General features: G+C 43.2%; 1 protein-coding gene across 1 annotated transcript in view; it reads right to left on the bottom strand.

Annotated features, from left to right (window-relative positions):
• The window catches only part of LOC124014575 (collagen alpha-6(IV) chain-like), a 186653-nt gene that overhangs the window by 10555 nt on the left and 158401 nt on the right, over window positions 1–17697 (bottom strand). Inside the window, 14 exon segments of the mRNA XM_046329734.1 lie at window positions 4215–4331; window positions 8082–8273; window positions 8468–8575; window positions 8759–8941; window positions 9455–9518; window positions 9619–9800; window positions 10206–10328; window positions 10536–10679; window positions 10969–11139; window positions 15133–15141; window positions 15586–15747; window positions 16044–16262; window positions 16697–16804; window positions 17000–17071. Of these exon segments, the coding sequence (XP_046185690.1) occupies window positions 4215–4331; window positions 8082–8273; window positions 8468–8575; window positions 8759–8941; window positions 9455–9518; window positions 9619–9800; window positions 10206–10328; window positions 10536–10679; window positions 10969–11139; window positions 15133–15141; window positions 15586–15747; window positions 16044–16262; window positions 16697–16804; window positions 17000–17071 (1854 nt within the window).

The raw sequence follows: 17697 nt of genomic DNA, 5'->3' as shown, positions 1-17697 counted from the left end.
GCAGTTATGAAACCAGTTAGGATGCTCTCGATGGTACAGCTGTAGAACCTTTTGAGGATCTGAGGACCCATGCAAAATCTTCTCAGTCTCCTGAGGGGGAATAGGTTTTGTCGTGCCCTCTTCATGACTGTCTTGGTGTGCTTGGACCATGTTAGTTTGTTGGTGATGTGGACACCAGGGAACTTGAAGGTCTTAGCCCCGTCGATGAGAATGGGGGCGTGCTCGGTCCTCTTTTTCCTGTAGTCCACAATCATCTTCTTTGTCTTGATCACGTTGAGGAAGAGGTTGTTGTCCTGGCACCACATGGTGAGGTCTCTGACCTCCCCCTATAGGCTGTCTCGTCGTTATCTGTGATTAGGCCTACCACTGTTGTCTCATCGCCAAACTTAATGGTGTTGGAGTCGTGCCTGGCCGTGTAGTCATGAGTGAACAGGGAGTACAGGAGGGGACAGAGCACACACCCCTGAGGGGCCCATTTGTGGATGATCAGCGTGGCAGATGTGTTGTTACCTACCCTACAACCTGGGGGTGGCCCGTCAGGAAGTCCATGATCCAGTTGCAGAGGGAGGTGTTTAGTCCCAGAGTCCTTAACTTATTGATGAGCTTTGAGGATACTATGGTGTTGAACGCTGAGCTGTAGTTAATGAATTGCATTCTCACATAGGTGTTCCTTTTGTCCAGGAGGGAAAGGACAGTGTGAAGTGCAATAGAGATTGCATCATCTGTGGATCTGTTTTGGCGGTATGCAAGTTGGAGTGGGTCTAGGGTTTCTAGGATAATGTTATTGATGTGAGACATGACTAGCCTTTCAAAGCAGTTCACGGCTACAGACGTGAATGCTATGGGTCGGAAGTCATTTAGCAGGTTACCTTAGTGTTCTTGGGCACAGGAACTATGGTGTTCTGTTTGAAACATGTTGGTATTACAGACTCGGAAAGGGAGAGGTTGAAAATGTCAGTGAAGACAATTGCCAGTTGGTCAGCGCATGCTCGCAGTACACTTCCTGGTAATCTGTCTGGCCCTGTGGCCTTGTGAATGTTGACCTGTTTAAAGGTCTTACTCACATTGGCTGCGGAGAGCGTGATCACACAGTCTTCCAGAACAGCTGGTGCTCTCATGCATGGTTCATTGTTATTTTCCTCGAAGCGAGTGTATTAGTAGTTTAGCTCGTCTGGTAGGCTCATGTCACTGGGCAGCTCTTGGCTGTGCTTCCCTTTGTAGTCTGTAATGGTTTGTAAACCATGACACACCTGATGAGCGTCAGAGCCGGTGTAGTACTATTCGATCTTAGTCCTGTATTGACGCTTTGTTGGAGGGCATAGCGGGATTTCGTGTAAGCTTCCGGGTTAGAGTCCAGCTCCTTGAAAGCGGCAGCTCTAGCCTTTAGCTTTGTGCGGATGTTGCCTGGCTTCTGGTTGAGGTATGTACGTACAGTCACTGTGGGGACGACGTCATCGATGCACTTATTGATGAAGCCAATCACTGATGTGACATACTCTTCAATGCCATTGGAGGAATCCTTGGACATATTCCAGTCTGTGCTAACAAAACAGTCCTGTAGCTTAGCATCTGCTTCATCTGACAACCTTTTTCATTGATCGAGTCACTGGTGCTTCCTGCTTTAATTTCTGCTTGTAAGCAGGGGGATATAATTATGGTCAGATTTGTATGCGTCTCTGTGTGTGGAGTAAAAAGGGTCCAGAGTTTTTTCCTTCTGGTTGCACATTTAACATGCTGATAATAATTTGGTGAAACGGATTTAAGTTTCCCTGCATTAAAGTCCCCTGCTACTAGGAGCGCCGCCTCTGGGTGAGAATTTTCCTTTTTGCTTATGGCGGAATACAGCTCATTCAGTGCGGTCTTAGTGCCAGCGTCAGTCTGTGGTGGTATTGTAGACAGCTATGAAAAATACAGATTAAAACTCTCTAGGTAGATAGTGTGGTCTATAGCTTATCATGAGATACTCTACCTCAGGCGAGCAAAACCTTGAGACTTCCTTAGATATCGTGCACCAGCTGTTATTTACAAAAATACATAATCCGCTGCCCCTTGTCTTACCAGACGTCGCAGTTCTATCCTGCCGATACACCGTATAACCAGCCAGCTGTACATTGAGAATGTCGTCGTTCAGCCACGACTCCGTGAAACATAATATGTTACAGTTTTGAATGTCCCGTTGGTAGTTTAATCTTCCACGTAGTTAATCAATTTTATTTTCCAAAGATTGCACGTTTGCTAGCAGAATGGAAGGAAGTGGGGGTTTATTCGATCGCCTACAAATTCTCAGAAGGCAGCCTGCCTTCTGACCCCTTTTTCTGCGCCTTCTCTTCACGCAAATGACGGGGATCTGGGCCTGTTTCTGGGAAAGCAGTGATATACAGGCCCAACAAAACATATATCACTCACGTCGAGCTCGTCAGACTCGTTAAAGGAAAAAAAGAATTTTGCAAGTCCGTGTTGAGTAATCACAATTCGGATGCCCAGAAGTTATTTTTGGCCAGAGATGGTAGCAGCAACATTACAGTTGAAGTTGGAAGTTTACATACACCTTAGTAAAATACATTAAACTCAGATTCACAATTCCTGACATTTAATCCTAGTAAAAATCCCTGTCTTCGGTCAGTTAGGATCACCACTTTATTTTAAGAATATGAAATGTCAGAATAATAGTAGAGAGAATGATTTATTTCAGCTTTAATTTCTTTCATTACGTTCCCAGTGGGTCAGAAGTTTACATACACTCAATTAGTATTTGGTAGCATTGCCTTTAAATTGTTTAACTTGAGTCAAACGTTTCTGGTAGCCTTCCACAAACTTCTCACAATAAGTTGGGTGAATTTTGGCCCATTCCTCCTGATGTAACAGAGTCAGGTTTGTAGGCCTCCTTGCTCGCACATGCTTTTTCAGTTCTGCCCACACATATTATATGGGATTGAAGTCAGGGCTTTGTGATGGCCACTCCAATACCTTGCTTTTGTTGTCCTTAAGCCATTTTGCCACAACTTTGGAAGTATACTTGGGGTCCATTTGGAAGATCCATTTGCGACCTAGCTTTAACTTCCTGACTGATGTCTTGAGATGTTCCTTCAATATATCCACATCATTTTCCTACCTCATGATGCCATCTATTTTATGAAGTGCACCAGTACGTCCTGCAGCAAAGCACCCCCACAACATGGAGTTGCCACCCCCGTGCTTCACGGTTGGGAAGGTGTTCATTGGTGTGCAAGCCTCCCCCTTTTTCCTCCAAACATAACAATTGTCATTATGGCCTAACAGTTCTATTTTTGTTTCATCAGACCAGAGAACATTTCTCCAAAAAGTACGATCTTTGTCCCCATGTGCAGTTGCAAACCGTAGTCTGGCTTTTTATGGCGGTTTTGGAGCAGTGGCTTCTTCCTTGCTGAGCGACCTTTCAGGTTACGTCAATATAGGACTCGTTTTACTGTGGATATAGATACTTTTGTACCTGTTTCCTTCAGCATCTTCACAAGGTCCTTTGCTGTTGTTCTGGGATTGATTTGCACTTTTCACACCAAAGTACGCTCATCTCTAGGAGACAGAACTCGTCTCCTTCCTGAGCGGTATGACGGCTGCGTGGTTCCATGTTGTTTATACTTGAGTACTATTGTTTGTACAGATGAACGTGGTACCTTCAGGCATTTGGAAATTGCTCCCAAGGATGAACCAGACTTGTGGAGGTCTACAATCTTTTGTTTCTGAGGTCTTAATGGATTTCTTTTGATTTTCTCATGATGTCAAGCAAAGAAGCACTGAGTTTGAAGGTAGGCCTTGAAATACATCCACAGGTACACCTCCAATTGACTCAAACGATGTCACTTATCAGAAGCTTCTAAAGCCATGACATCATTTTCTGAAATTTTCCTAGCTGTTCAAGGCACAGTCAATTTAGTGTATGTAAACATCTGACCCACTGGAATTGTGATACAGTGAATTATATGTGAAATAATCTGTCTGTAAACGATTGTTGGAAAATTGACTTGTGTCATGCACACAGTAGATGTCCTAACCGACTTGCCAAAGTAATAGTTTGTTAACAAGACATTTGTGGAGTGGTTGAAAAAACAGTTTTAATGACTCCAACCTAAGTGTATGTAAACGTCCGACTTCAACTGTATGTACAAAATAAGTTAAAAATATAAGTTACAATCAATCTATAGTTTTGTAAAAGGCCAAATGAAGGGTTAAATTACCTTCTTCTCCATCGATTCCTGGCAGGCCAGGGTCTCCCAGTGGTCCAGGGATATTAGAAATTATCGTCTCCCCGCGAAGACCAGGCAGTCCTGGGAAGCCCGTCACACCAGGACCCCCTGACATCCAGACAAGAGTTGGGGTCAGCATCAACACACACACACACACACACACACACACACACACACACACACACACACACACACACACACACACACACACACACACACACACACACACACACACACACACACACACACACACACACACACACACACACACACACGTTACCCTAGGTGCCTCACTGTTTCTGCTTTCGAAACGGACTCTGGTCAAAAGAAGTGCAATATTGTGAAATAAGAAATATATTATGGACCGTAAACTATCCCCTTCTTGCACTTCATGGATGGCGGAGGCTCAATCGAGCCAGTCATCTTGACTACTTTCTTATGTTATTCTCACTGCCACCAAAAGTTAAAGAGTGTTGATGGGGACAGAATGTGGTCGGACCATCAGATAATTGGTATACACATTACTCTTACAGAATTTCCACAAGGTCGGGGATATTGGGCATTTTATCAGAGCCTACTGGATGACACTTTGTTTTTAACCAAGACAGAATCATTTATAACTGACTTTGTCCTACATAACATAGGTACAGCAGATCACCTTATTGTATTGGACACTTTTAAATGTGTCTTTAGAGGCAATGCAATTCAATACTCATCTTTAAAACAAAAACAATTTTGGTGAAAATATTTATATTAACAAAGGAAATAGAGGAACTAACAGTGCTGATAGTTAGCAAATAAAAACTGTACCATTGAGGTACAGAATAAGTTAGAAGAAAAAAAAACTGGAGGAACTTATTCAAGAAAGGTCATGTATAATATTATAAAGATAAAACAAACTGGATCGAATATGAGGGTAACTGCACCAAATTATTTTTTAAATCTTCAACACAGAAATGCTGCCAAAAATAATTTACAGAAACCTGTTACACACTAACTGAAGTTAATTGTAAATACTTTTTTCTGTTAATATGGTAAACTTTACAGCTGTACAGAAAGACTCATGTGAATGCCAAATTACAGAGGAGAACGTTCTTGATACAATTAAAACCTGTAAGTCTGGGAAAACTCCAGGGCTGGATGACATACCAGTTGAGGCATATCAAACCTTGTTTCGATGTACTCAGAGGTCCGTTATTAACATGTTTTAACCACTCCTATAAAAATGGTAGACTATCAGATACTTAGCAAGAACCCAGGTGGTAAATATAAAGATCCAGGCCACCTAAAAAAATGGAGACCCCTTACACTTCAGTGTTGCGATGCCAAAATCCTAGCAAAATGCATAGAAATAAAAAGGTATTGTCGGACATTATTCATCCTAATCAGACAGGTTTTAAAAATGGACAATACATTGGAGATAATATAAGACAAGTACTGGAAACAATACGACACTATGAAAAATCTGGGAAACCAGGCCTGGTATTCATAGCTGACGTCGAAAAGGCCTTTGATAAACCACAACTGGAATTTATATATATAAATGCCTGGACAATTTTAATTTACGAGAAACTCTTATACAATGGGTTAAAGTTATGTATAGTAACCTCATATGTAAAATGGTAAATAATAGCTACTTCTCAGAAAGTATTAATTGTCAAGAGGAATAAAACAAGGTTGTCCACTATCAGCATATTTGTTTATTATGACCATCGAAATGTCAGCTATTATTAAAATCAGATCCAACAATAATATCAAGGGGCGAGAAATCCAGAGCTTAAAAAACAAAGCTGTGAGAGGTTGGATCCCATAGCCTCATAGAGGATCTAGATCATTTCTCTAACCTCTCTGGATTAAAAACAAATTATGATATGTAAACCATATTACATATTGGATCGCAAAAAAATACTACTTTTACATTACCGTGTAGTTTCTCAATAAAATGGTCCGACGGCGAAGTGGACATACTCGGTATTCATATCCCAAAATAAAGAAATTCTCTCACTACAATACATTTTAATAGACAGTTAGCCAAATTAGATGAGATCTTGCAAACATGGCAAGGACAACACCTGTTTATTTGTGGAAAAATCACCCTAATTTATTCTTTAGTCATACCCAGTTTATCTATTTCCATATTGCCCTGCCTACACCTAACGATTTGTTTTTAATTATATGAGCAATTCTTTTCCAATTTATTTGGAACGACAAGCCAGACAAAATTAAACAGCCTTTTTATATAATGAATATGAATTCGGAGGACTAAAATGATACATACAAAACTAGAATTCAATTAAAACTGTTTCTCTAGCAGTAAGTATTGCTCACCGCATGTTCAAGAATGCCTGTTTCCCTTCATTCAGATTACAACCTCTCGCTTTTGGTTATTTGAAAATGAAATAATCTCCAAAATATTGCTACTTTTAAAACAAGCCAAAGAAAGCTGGTTGCAATTTCAGTTGAATAAACCACAAAAGACATAACAAATATTGAGCTTAAATATACTAATTGATAAAAAACATATATAATCTTTGTAATCTATATCATAAATAGGACTGGTGGAGTTATGTCACACAAACATATCTGGACATTTCTGCTCTATCCGAAATTACAATCAACTGACAGCAGCATTACAGCAAAAAAATGTAGGAGTTATGTGGAAAGGGGAGAAGGTAAGGAACTTGTTGGCCCTGCATTAAAGACCAAAATAGTCTAAAGAAAATTGTGAAAGTATTTAAGTAAAAATACTTTAAAGTACTACTTAAGCCATTTTTGGGGGTATCTGTACTTTACTATTTACATTTTTGACTACTTTTACTTTTTCTTCACTACATTCATTATGAAAATATTGTACTTTGTACTCCATACATTTCCCTTGACACCCAAAAGTACTCTTTACATTTTGAATGCTTAGCATGACAGAAAAATAGTTCAATTCACAAACTTATCAACCGAACATCCCCGGTCATCCCCACTGCCTCTGATCTGGTGGACTGACTAAACCGACATGCTTTGTTTGTAAATTATGTCTAAATGTTGGAGTGTGCCCCTGGCTTTCCGTTAAAAAAAGAATTTTAAAAAAGAACCCTAACTTTTGATACTTAAGTATATTTTAAACCAAATAATTTTATACTTTTACTCAAGTAGAAGTTAACTGGGTGACTTTTACTTCTATGGAGCAGCATTTTTTAAAATCAAAATGGGTTTTTGGGCAGAAATGCCTTCTGGAATATACAAACTTTAATGTGCCGTAATAACAAACTTATATTCCATCCATAAATACGAATACAATGGTTAAATTACGAGCCTAGTTGGTTTAGCCATGGAAAAAGACAGGAACGTTCCCACTAGCCATGATTGGCTGAGATAATGTATGGGCTGGACATGCCGGGAGATGAGTTTGGATTGGTCTGCCATGTAGCGCGCTTCTGCCTATAACGTGCTGTTCAGTATGTGTTGATAGTCCTTTCTACTGCGCTGTTTTTGGCAAAAGTCAAGGGGTCTGAATACTTTCCGAAGGCACTGTATATTATCTATGTCTGTGTGACCAACCAGTGTTCGAAACCCTGGTCTTCTGCACGCCACAAGACTGTGTCAGTCTGCTGAGCTAAAGCATAGGCATTAGCTCGGGGAGTTAACACAAGTCTATAGGCAGTATTAGGGTTGGAGTCGGTCATCACGTTACTCATCAAGGTTACTCATCTAAGCTCATCTGTGCTTCTACCCCTGCATTGCTTGCTCTTTGGGCTTGTAAGCCAGCTATCTTTAAAGCACTTTGTGACTACTGGCGATATAAAACGTGTTATAAAATACATTTGATTGATTATTTGATTGACTGATTGATTGATCTTTCCTCACCTGACTCTCCTCTAGCTCCCTTCTCTCCGTTGTACCCAGGTCCACCTGGGATGGAGGAGCCCCTCTCTCCCTTCAGACCGGCTGCTCCAGGAGTGCCGGGACGACCCCCCTCACTATAACCTGGGGTTCCTGGTAGACCCTTGGGTCCGGCCAGTCCGTTGAGCCCATCAAGACCAGGAGATCCCGGCAGACCTTGAGAAAGAATACTATTATTGCATTATAATATCGCCTAAAATAAAATGGCATACTAAATGTATGTTAGAGCAAGCCATGTCAGTTTAAGATAAAGAACCATCTTCTCTCAGGCCAATGATGCTGTATTAGAAATGGTAATATGTGGCATGGAAAAGCTAGAGGAGACTATGGTTCAGAGTGTCTAAACAAACCTTTCTCTCCAGGTGTTCCAGGGAAGCCGGGGCGGCCAGGTGTCCCGTCTAGACCTCTTCCTCCTGGGTATCCGTTCAGACCCTTAGCGCCGGTGAAACCAGGGGTACCTGAGAAGGGGAGACCCCCAAAAAACACACCAGGGACCATGTGTGAGCACAAATGAATGTAAAGAAAATATTAATAATGATAAGGTTTCTTTCCCTCTTCTTTTCTATATCACTTCCTGTGACATGATTAACCTGTGTGACCTTTATGACATCACTTCCGGTGACTTTATCACCCCGACTCACCCATTTGTCCGGGTATTCCTTGATCTCCCGGTGCTCCCTTCTGTCCGTTGAACCCAGGGCCGCCTGCAAAACCGTTGTCCCCGGTGGCGCCTTTAGCACCTGGGTTGCCTGAGTAACCAGGGGTTCCGGCCTCACCTTTAGCTCCGGGACCTCCGGGGTAGCCGGACGAGTCACCTCTCTCACCTGAGAACCATACCATATACAGGTAAGAACTTAACCAATACAAAACCTTTACACTGAAAAGGTACAGGAAAGAATGGCAGAGATAACAGAATACAAAAGTTAAGAGAATAGCACAGATAAGAGACCAACAATGGTAAGAGAATACAGTTAAGAGAATAGCACAGGGAAGAGACCAACAATGGTAAGAGAATACAGTTAAGAGAATAGCACAGATAAGAGACCAACAATGGTAAGAGAATACAGTTAAGAGAATAGCACAGATAAGAGACCAACAATGGTAAGAGAATACAGTTAAGAGAATAGCACAGGGAAGAGACCAACAATGGTAAGAGAATACAGTTAAGAGAATAAGATAAGAGACCAACAATGGTAAGAGAATACAGTTAAGAGAATTCAACAATGGTAAGAGAATACAGTTAAGAGAATAGCACAGGGAAGAGACCAACATAGGTACAGTAAGATGACATGAGGTTCACAGATAGGTATACAACAGGTGATGTGACAGCGACTCACCTTTGGCACCTGGCTGACCAAGGACTCCGGGGTTTCCAGGGAAACCAGGTTCGCCATCGTCACCCTACAGAACAATAATAATGTCAAATTCAGTATAACATCAACTGCCACTTCTGTCTACAACATCACTGTTAAACTCTTTGTATGGTGGTGTATGTGCCTACCCTAGGTCCAGGCATGCCAGGGAAGCCGATGATACCAGGAGATCCTTTAGGCCCTGGGTAGCCTGGCCCGGCTGGGCGTCCGGGGATACCAGGAAGTCCTTGTTCTCCTTTAGCCCTGTCAGCATAACCAGGCAGCCCGGGCAAACCCTGTCGACCAGGCAGCCCTGGGAAACCCTTGTCACCTGGGGACAGGGAGGCACAAAATGGAGGATGTAGGAGCTTGTTGGTGATAAGCATTTGATCCTTAATGGCGGCTGAAGGAGCTTGTTGGTGACACACGTTAGCACAAAATGGCTGCTGCAGGAGCCAGGTTGAAGATATCCAGTTTAGGACAACGTAATAATTCCAAGAGGATTCATAGGACTAGCACCGTTGCTAAATAGCATCTCTGGTCCGATTGTTTAGAAATCTTCCACATTTACTCAAAGAGTGATGGGATATTCGAACCCTCTTGTATTAACCTTTGTTATCTTCAGCCTAGGTTGGTGGCACACATTTTGTAACAAAATGGTAGATGTAAGACCTTGTGGGTGACACACATTTGTCACAAAACGGATGACAATGTTGATTTGTAGCCTACCACCTACCTCTAGGTCCAGGGAAACCGGGTAGACCGTTGGCCCCATTGTCGCCCATCTGTCCCTTCTCAATGTACTCAACTCTGACGGGCAGAGAGGGTGCGCCGGGTGGACCAGCGTTACCTCTGTCACCTGGAACACACACACATAGAGAGAAGCCACATCGTTCAGTTTCTCTTTGAACCAAATAACACAGTTAGGGTTTGAAAAACATTGGTGAAACTAAACCAAAAGAAAAGTACTGTGAGACTATTCATCATGTCATATTAAAACGATATTCTACTCCCTATCCACTCCCTTCCCATCATTCCCTTAGTTCTGTCATTCCCAATCCCGTACCTTTAGGTCCCGGTGCTCCGAAATCTCCGGGCAGACCGTCTCTTCCTGAGAATCCGGGAGCTCCTTTCCCTCCGGGACCTCCAGGTCTTCCAGGGTTACCTGGCATTCCAGGGAAACCCACCAGTCCGGGGTAACCGCTCTCGCCTGTGAACAGGAAAGGGGTCATGATTAGAAAATGGCCCGTGGATCTGACTAATATCCACTTTAGATCAACGTTTACAAGCCAAATAAACATCAATAGAGCAATAGTAGGTATGGGTCCAATTACTCTAGTCATCTCTCTAAAAATGCCAAGTGCCCGACGTGGCTCTGGTTAAAAATAGTGCACTGAACGGTGTCATTTGAGATTTGCACTATTGTGAGTGTCCACCCTACCTTGGCTTGGAAGTTAGCTATGGAGGTGTCTATGTTTGGTTATCCACCACCACCTTACCCTTTCTTCCTGGTCCCCCAGGGATGCCGTCTCTTCCCCCGGGGCTCGGTGGTCCTGGAAGACCCCTGAGTCCTGGAGAGCCATCGCGTCCTGGTTCTCCTGGTTGTCCCTTCATCCCAGCTGGGCCTGGAAAGCCTGCATCACCTCTGGCTCCCTTCACACCGGGGTAGCCTGGGCGGGGAGGGAGAGGACAGTGAGTCAGGCATAACTCTTTCCTCTGAAAAACAATAGTGCATTAAAGTAAAATAATTGTTCAAATAGGGGAGGGAGAAAGTGCTAATTTATAAACATATGACATAAAAATAACTAAATTTACCATAACTTACCTTTATTGCACTGTTAAAAACTTACCTTATTGTGACATATACTATAATCATATTCAGTATCTAAATTACATTATAAACTGGGTGGTTTAAGCCCTGAATGCTGATTGGTAGACAGCCGTTGTGTATCAGACCGCAGTTATGACAAAACATTTATTTTATAATAGCAACAAGGCACCTTGGGGGTTTGTGCTATATGGCCAATATACCACGGCTAATGGCTGTATCCAGGCTCTCCTCATTGTGTCGCACATAATAACAGCCTAAAGTATGTGGACACCTGCTCATCGAACATCTCATTCCGAAACAATGCCCAATAATATAGAGCTGGTCCTCCCTTTGCTGCTATAAAAGCCTCCACTCTTCTGGGAAGGCTTTTGCCACAAAAGCATTAGTGAGGTCAGGCACTGATGTTGGGCAATTAGGCCTGGCTCACATTTCTGTATGAATCTCGCTTTGTGCACGGGGGCCTTGTCATGCTGAAACAGGAAAGGGCCTTCCCCAAACTGTTGTCAAACATTTGGAAGCACAGAATTGTCTAGAATGTCATTGTATGCTGTAGTTGGCACTATGCATTGAGGTAGGGAGCATTCTCCAGGCAACCACCAAAACCAGATTTGTCCGTCGGACTGCCAGATGGTAAAGGGTGATTCATCGCTCCAGAGAATGCATTGCCAATAGGTTTCCAATGGTCCAATTACACCACTCGCTTGGCATTGTGCATGGTGATCTTAGGCTTGTGTGCGGCTGCTCGGCAATGGAAACCCATTTCATGAAGACCCAGATGAAAGTTTATTGTGCTGACGTTGCTTCCAGAGGCAGTTTGGAACTCTGTATTGAGTATTGCGACCGAGGACAGACGATTTGTACGAGCTACTCGCTTCAGCACTCAGCGGTCACATTCTGTGAGTTTGTGTGGCCTACCACTTCGCGGCTGAGACGTTGTTGTTCCTAGACGTTTCCACTTCACAATAACAGCATTTACAGTTGACCGGGGCAGCTCTAGCAGGACAGACATTTTACAAACTAACTGGCTGGAAAGGTGGCATCCTATGACGGTGCCACGTTGAAAGTCTCTGAGCTCTTCAGTAAGGCCAACCTACTGCCAATATTTGTCTATGGAGATTGCATGGCTGTGTGCTCAATATTATACACCTGTCAGCAACGGGTGTGGATGAAATAGCCAAATCCACAAACTTAGGGGTGTCCACATACTTTTCTATACAGTACCAGTCCAAAGTTTGGACACCTACTCATTCAAGGGTTTTTCTTTATTTTTACTATTTTCTACATTGTAGAATAATAGTGAAGACATCAAAACGATGAAATAACACATATGGAATCATATAGTCACCAAAAAAGTTTAAAACAAATCCAAATATATTTTATATTTGAGATTCTTCAAAGTAGCCACCCTTTGCCTTGATGACAGCTGTGCACACTCTTGACATTCTCTCAACCAGCTTCATGAGAAGTACTTTTCCAACAGTCTTGAAGGTGTTCCCATATATGCTGAGCACTTGTTGACTGCTTCACTCTGCGGTCCAACTCATCCCAAACCATCTCAGTTGGGTTGAGATCGGGTGATTGTGGGTGATCCGGGTGAAAAAATAAACACCCTTTGCCTTGATGACAGCTTTTTGCACTCTTGGCATTTTCTCAACCAGCTGGAATGCATTTTCAGTTAACAGTTAACAGTGCCAAACAGTTGTGTTGTGAGGCAGGGGTGGTGTACAGAAGATAGCCCTATTTGGTAAAAGAGCAAGTCCATATTATTCAAGAACAGCTCAGATAAGCAAAGACAAACGACAGTCCATCATTACTTCAAGACACGAAGGTCAGTCAATACGGACAATTTCAAGAACTTTGAGAGTCTCTTCAAGTGCAGTCGCAAAAAATCATCAAGCGCTATGATGAAACTGGCTTTCATGAAGACTGCCACAGGAATGGAAGACTCAGAGTTACCTCTGCTGCAGAGGATAAGTTCATTAGAGTTACCAGCTTCAGAAATTGCAGCCCAAATAAATCCTTCACAGAGTTCAAGTAACAGACACATCTCAAGATCAACTGTTCAGAGGAGACCGTGTGAATCAGGTCTTCATGGTCAAATTGCTGCAAAAGAAAACACTAGTAAAGGACACCAATAATGAGAAGAGACTTGCTTGGGCCAAGAAACACGAGCAATGAACATTACACCGGTGGATGTCTGTCCTTTGTCTGGAGTCCAAATTTGACATTTTTGGTTCCAACCGCCGTGTCTTTGTGAGAACAGATGATCTCCCCATGTGTGTTTCCCACAGTAAAGCATGGAGGAGGAGGTGTTATGGTGTGGGGGTGCTTTACTGGTGACACTGTCTGTGATTTATTTATAATTCAAGGCACACTTAATCAGCATGGCTACCACAGCATTCTGCAGCGATACGCCATCCCATCTGGTTTGGGCTAAGTAGGACTATCATTTGTTTTTCAACAGGACAATGACCCAACACACCTCCAGGCTGTGTAAGGGATATTTTACCGAAAGGAGAGTGATGGAGTGCTGCATCAGATGACCTGGCCTCCACAATCACCCGACCTCAATCAAATTGAGATGGTTTGGGATTTGTTGAACCGCAGAGTGAAGGAAAAGCAGCGAACAAGTGCTCAGCACTCTCTCAACCAGGTGAAGCTGGTTGAGAGAATGCCCATAGTGTGTAAAGCTGTCATCAAGGCAAAGGGTGGCTATTTGAAGAAAGTCAAATATAAAATATGTTTTGATTTGTTTAACACTTTTTTGGTTACTACATGATTCCACATGTGCTATTTCATAGTTTTGATGTCTTCACTATTATTCTACAACGAATAATAAGAAAATCATTGAATGAGTGTGTCCAAACCTTTGACTGGTACTGTATACAGTGTATTTTGGCCATATACAACACCCCCTCGGGCTTTATTGCTTAATTACTGTAGTTCAGAATGCAAACAAGTCACACGAACAAGAATGTAAATACATGTTCAGTTACACTGTTTCATGACATAGTTTAAGCTGCAATTGCACTTAAATTGAGAGAAAGTATGGAATATGAGATTGATAAATGTACATGATTCCTGCTGGTTTACATAGTTACAGGTTACATTCAAATCTCTTATCAAGGGATGAAAAATGATCATGCCAATATTCACGATAAAATACACTGTACACTCAAGTGCAATTCCAGAGTACAATTAGATAGCTCAACCACATGACAAATACCCTTTTGGAAGCCTTCTATGGTTTCTGTCTTCTATATGTTTCTAGAACAGGCTTTTAGGTTCGTAGGTTGAGGTGAGTCGGTTGGATGGTTATGAGGGTAAGGGTTCACACAAGCCTATCAATGTTACAGCGACACACACAATTGCTGCTATGTTTAGTTAGGGTTGCAAAATTCTGGTAAAATTTCCAGATTTCCAGAAATCCTTGTTGTAAGATCCATGAAATCAGGGGGGGAATACGAAGGAAATCTGTGAATCTTCTAACCAGGATTTTTGGAAAACCTGAGAATTTTGGGAAAGGTTCCGGAAATTGTCATTCCTAGGTTTAGTAGAGATCCAAGGTGAAGATTGCACCTAGAAGATTAGTGCTACCTGAAAAAATACTATGAAGTTCAACAACTGTCCATCTCTTTCTTTGGACTCAAATGCTTAAGGTCTGGACCAGTTCTTAGTTCTAGAAGCCAGTTGTTCTAAAATGTGAATTCCAAATCGCATGGAGCAGTTAGAGGTGGTGAGATGGGCGGAGGAGGCAAGGGTTAGAGCGACTGGTCTAAGACGGAGTGGGGGGGGGGGGGGGTGAAGGGACGCAGGGAAGGGAGTAGCTCACCTTGACAGCCTAGGGAGAGACCCATCACCAAGAAGAGAGGGATGGAGCGATGATAATGACGGATGTAGGTGATAGGGATGGTGCAGGAAGAGAGGAGGAAGGGGGAGAAAGGACGAGGAGACGGAAAAGAAAGAGAGAGGTGAGAGGAAACGCTTTTGGGGATGGAGATCACAAACAGTCAACCAGTGTAAACGGACCGAAGGATCAAACAACAATAGAGAGAACATGTCAATAGAGGAGAGGAGTGGTGCGGAGCAGAGTCACAATCAACACACAGGCACGGAGGAAAGAGTCTCTGTCTGTTCGCACTGTGGGCTAAAACGAAAGGCGCCGACGACTAGGAGACGCCTGGGATCTGGAATCAATTGATTCAATGGATTAATGACAACATTCCCAAACATATCCAAAATTCCGGAAATCCTACGACATTCCCCTCGTTTTCCCGATTCTCACCTGGAGGTCCGGTTAATCCTCTGCTTCCGGCTGGTCCGGCAGGACCGGGAAATCCACCCGGTCTGCCCTCTCCGGGAAGTCCAGGAAGACCTGGAGTTCCGGGGTAGCCTTCGGTACCACGCTCACCCTTAGCGCCGGGAACACCGGACCGCCCGTCAAAACCTGGGAGAATACAGGACACAGGGTAAAATACAGCAGGACACACAGGAACATACGGTACAGATACACAGAGCCACATAGAAACATACATCCCCGCTCAATAAAAGCATCCGTGTGGGCATTATAAAGGCCTTATGAGGGCTTCATGGAACCTTTGAAGTTGTAGGTAGCTCAGTGTTCCCCATTTTCATATCGAGACGGACAGAAAGTTTGATCAATAGATAGATACATAGCTTACTTTACTGATCCCCAAAGGGTAATTGATCAGATTATTAGTTCATTATCATGCTGAGACCCACCTGGTCCTCCAGGTGGTCCCGATGCTCCTCGCTCTCCCTTGTCTCCTGGTCCTCCGGGAAACCCAGGTGATCCAGGGAGACCTGTTGAGGCCCCCAGAACCTCCCCCGGCTGCCCCTTTTCCCCCGGCCTCCCCAGGAACCCGTTTTTCCCTGGGGCCCCTGGACGGCCCTCGCCTGGGACACCTGGGACGCCCGCATCTCCTCTGGGGCCAGGGAAACCTGGGGGAGGGGGATAAAGTTGGTTAAATTCAATAAATCATTATTTCCACTATTACTGTATGTACAGTATGCCATTTAGCAGACACTCAAGGTCATTTGTGTGGGCAGCAAACAAACGAGTGAGTAGAAGTAATTGAAAAATTCAGTCAACTTCATTCAGTAAATATTTATGGTCACTAATTGGCAGCAATGGACCACAGATGTCAGTGGTCACTAGAACAGAGAAGAGTGGTGATATTGTCAAGGCTAATTAACATGAGCTCATGGGAACAAGAACATTAGACTATAAAGTCATATCTTATAAATATTATCAACAATGGACGATAGATATCAAGTTTAAATCAGATTAGTGGTCACTAGATGGTCATGCTTGAAAAGAGAAGAGTGGAGATATTGTTGAAGCTAACGAGTATGACATGAGTTGTGTTAGTCACCTTGTGGTCCAGGCTGACCTCCGAAGCCAGGGTCTCCCCTCTCTCCCTTCCCTCCATCAAAGCCGGGCCGACCGGGACCCCCTGGGAAACCTGGCTCGCCCTTGGGACCTACACACACACACACACACACACACACACACACACACACACACACACACACACACACACACACACACACACACACACACACACACACACACACACACACACACACACACACACACACACACACAACTTCTGTGTAAAAAAAAAACAACCCACGAGACAGGAAGTGTTGCCATGGTGATGATGTCTATATGTTACCTGTTCTTCCAGGTATTCCTGGGTAGCCGGGTTCTCCGTCCTCGCCAGGTAGACGACAAGGGACCGTCAACCCTAGTAACAGCCAGTCAGATCAAGGTTAAGACACACGCACGCACACACATACACACACACAGGGCTGGAGTAAAGCCCTCTATTCCTCAGTCAAACTGATACAATGCCATTATAATATTAAAGTACACACAGTCTAGCTTATACATACATACTGGCCATCACTGTGGCACATTATTATTATTTGTATGCTTGTTTATGGATATGCATTTATGTGATTACGACTACGTTCGATTATGGTGAGGATTTTAATGTCAATCTGTTGATTAAAAGTAGTTAGTAAATGATTAAGACAATATTATAGGTATGGACAGTAAAAAGTGATCCACAGCTAGTAAGTAAATGTATTTTATTTTGGTATTATTTCAATTTAAAAAACTACACTAATGTAAGTCTCATTGGCTACCCTCCCATCGCCCTCCCCCCTCCCTATTGGTTAAGCACTTAGCAGAGGCGGAGCTTAACACATGCACCAGGGTTCAGCAGCTCTGATTGGAGGAAAAGGAGTGAAGTAATGCACTGCTACATGCCAATGGCCACCGAAAGCTCCCAACCATTTTCTGACAGAGGAAGAGAGTTGTACTGTAGCTCGGAACTTAGCTCTGGTCCAGGGCGATACACGCGGCTTG

This window comes from Oncorhynchus gorbuscha, linkage group LG25, assembly GCF_021184085.1.
Source record: "Oncorhynchus gorbuscha isolate QuinsamMale2020 ecotype Even-year linkage group LG25, OgorEven_v1.0, whole genome shotgun sequence".
Taxonomy (NCBI): Eukaryota; Metazoa; Chordata; class Actinopteri; order Salmoniformes; family Salmonidae; genus Oncorhynchus; species Oncorhynchus gorbuscha.
The sequence above is the reverse complement of the archived record's forward strand: the minus strand, read 5'-3'. Positions and strand labels throughout refer to the sequence as shown.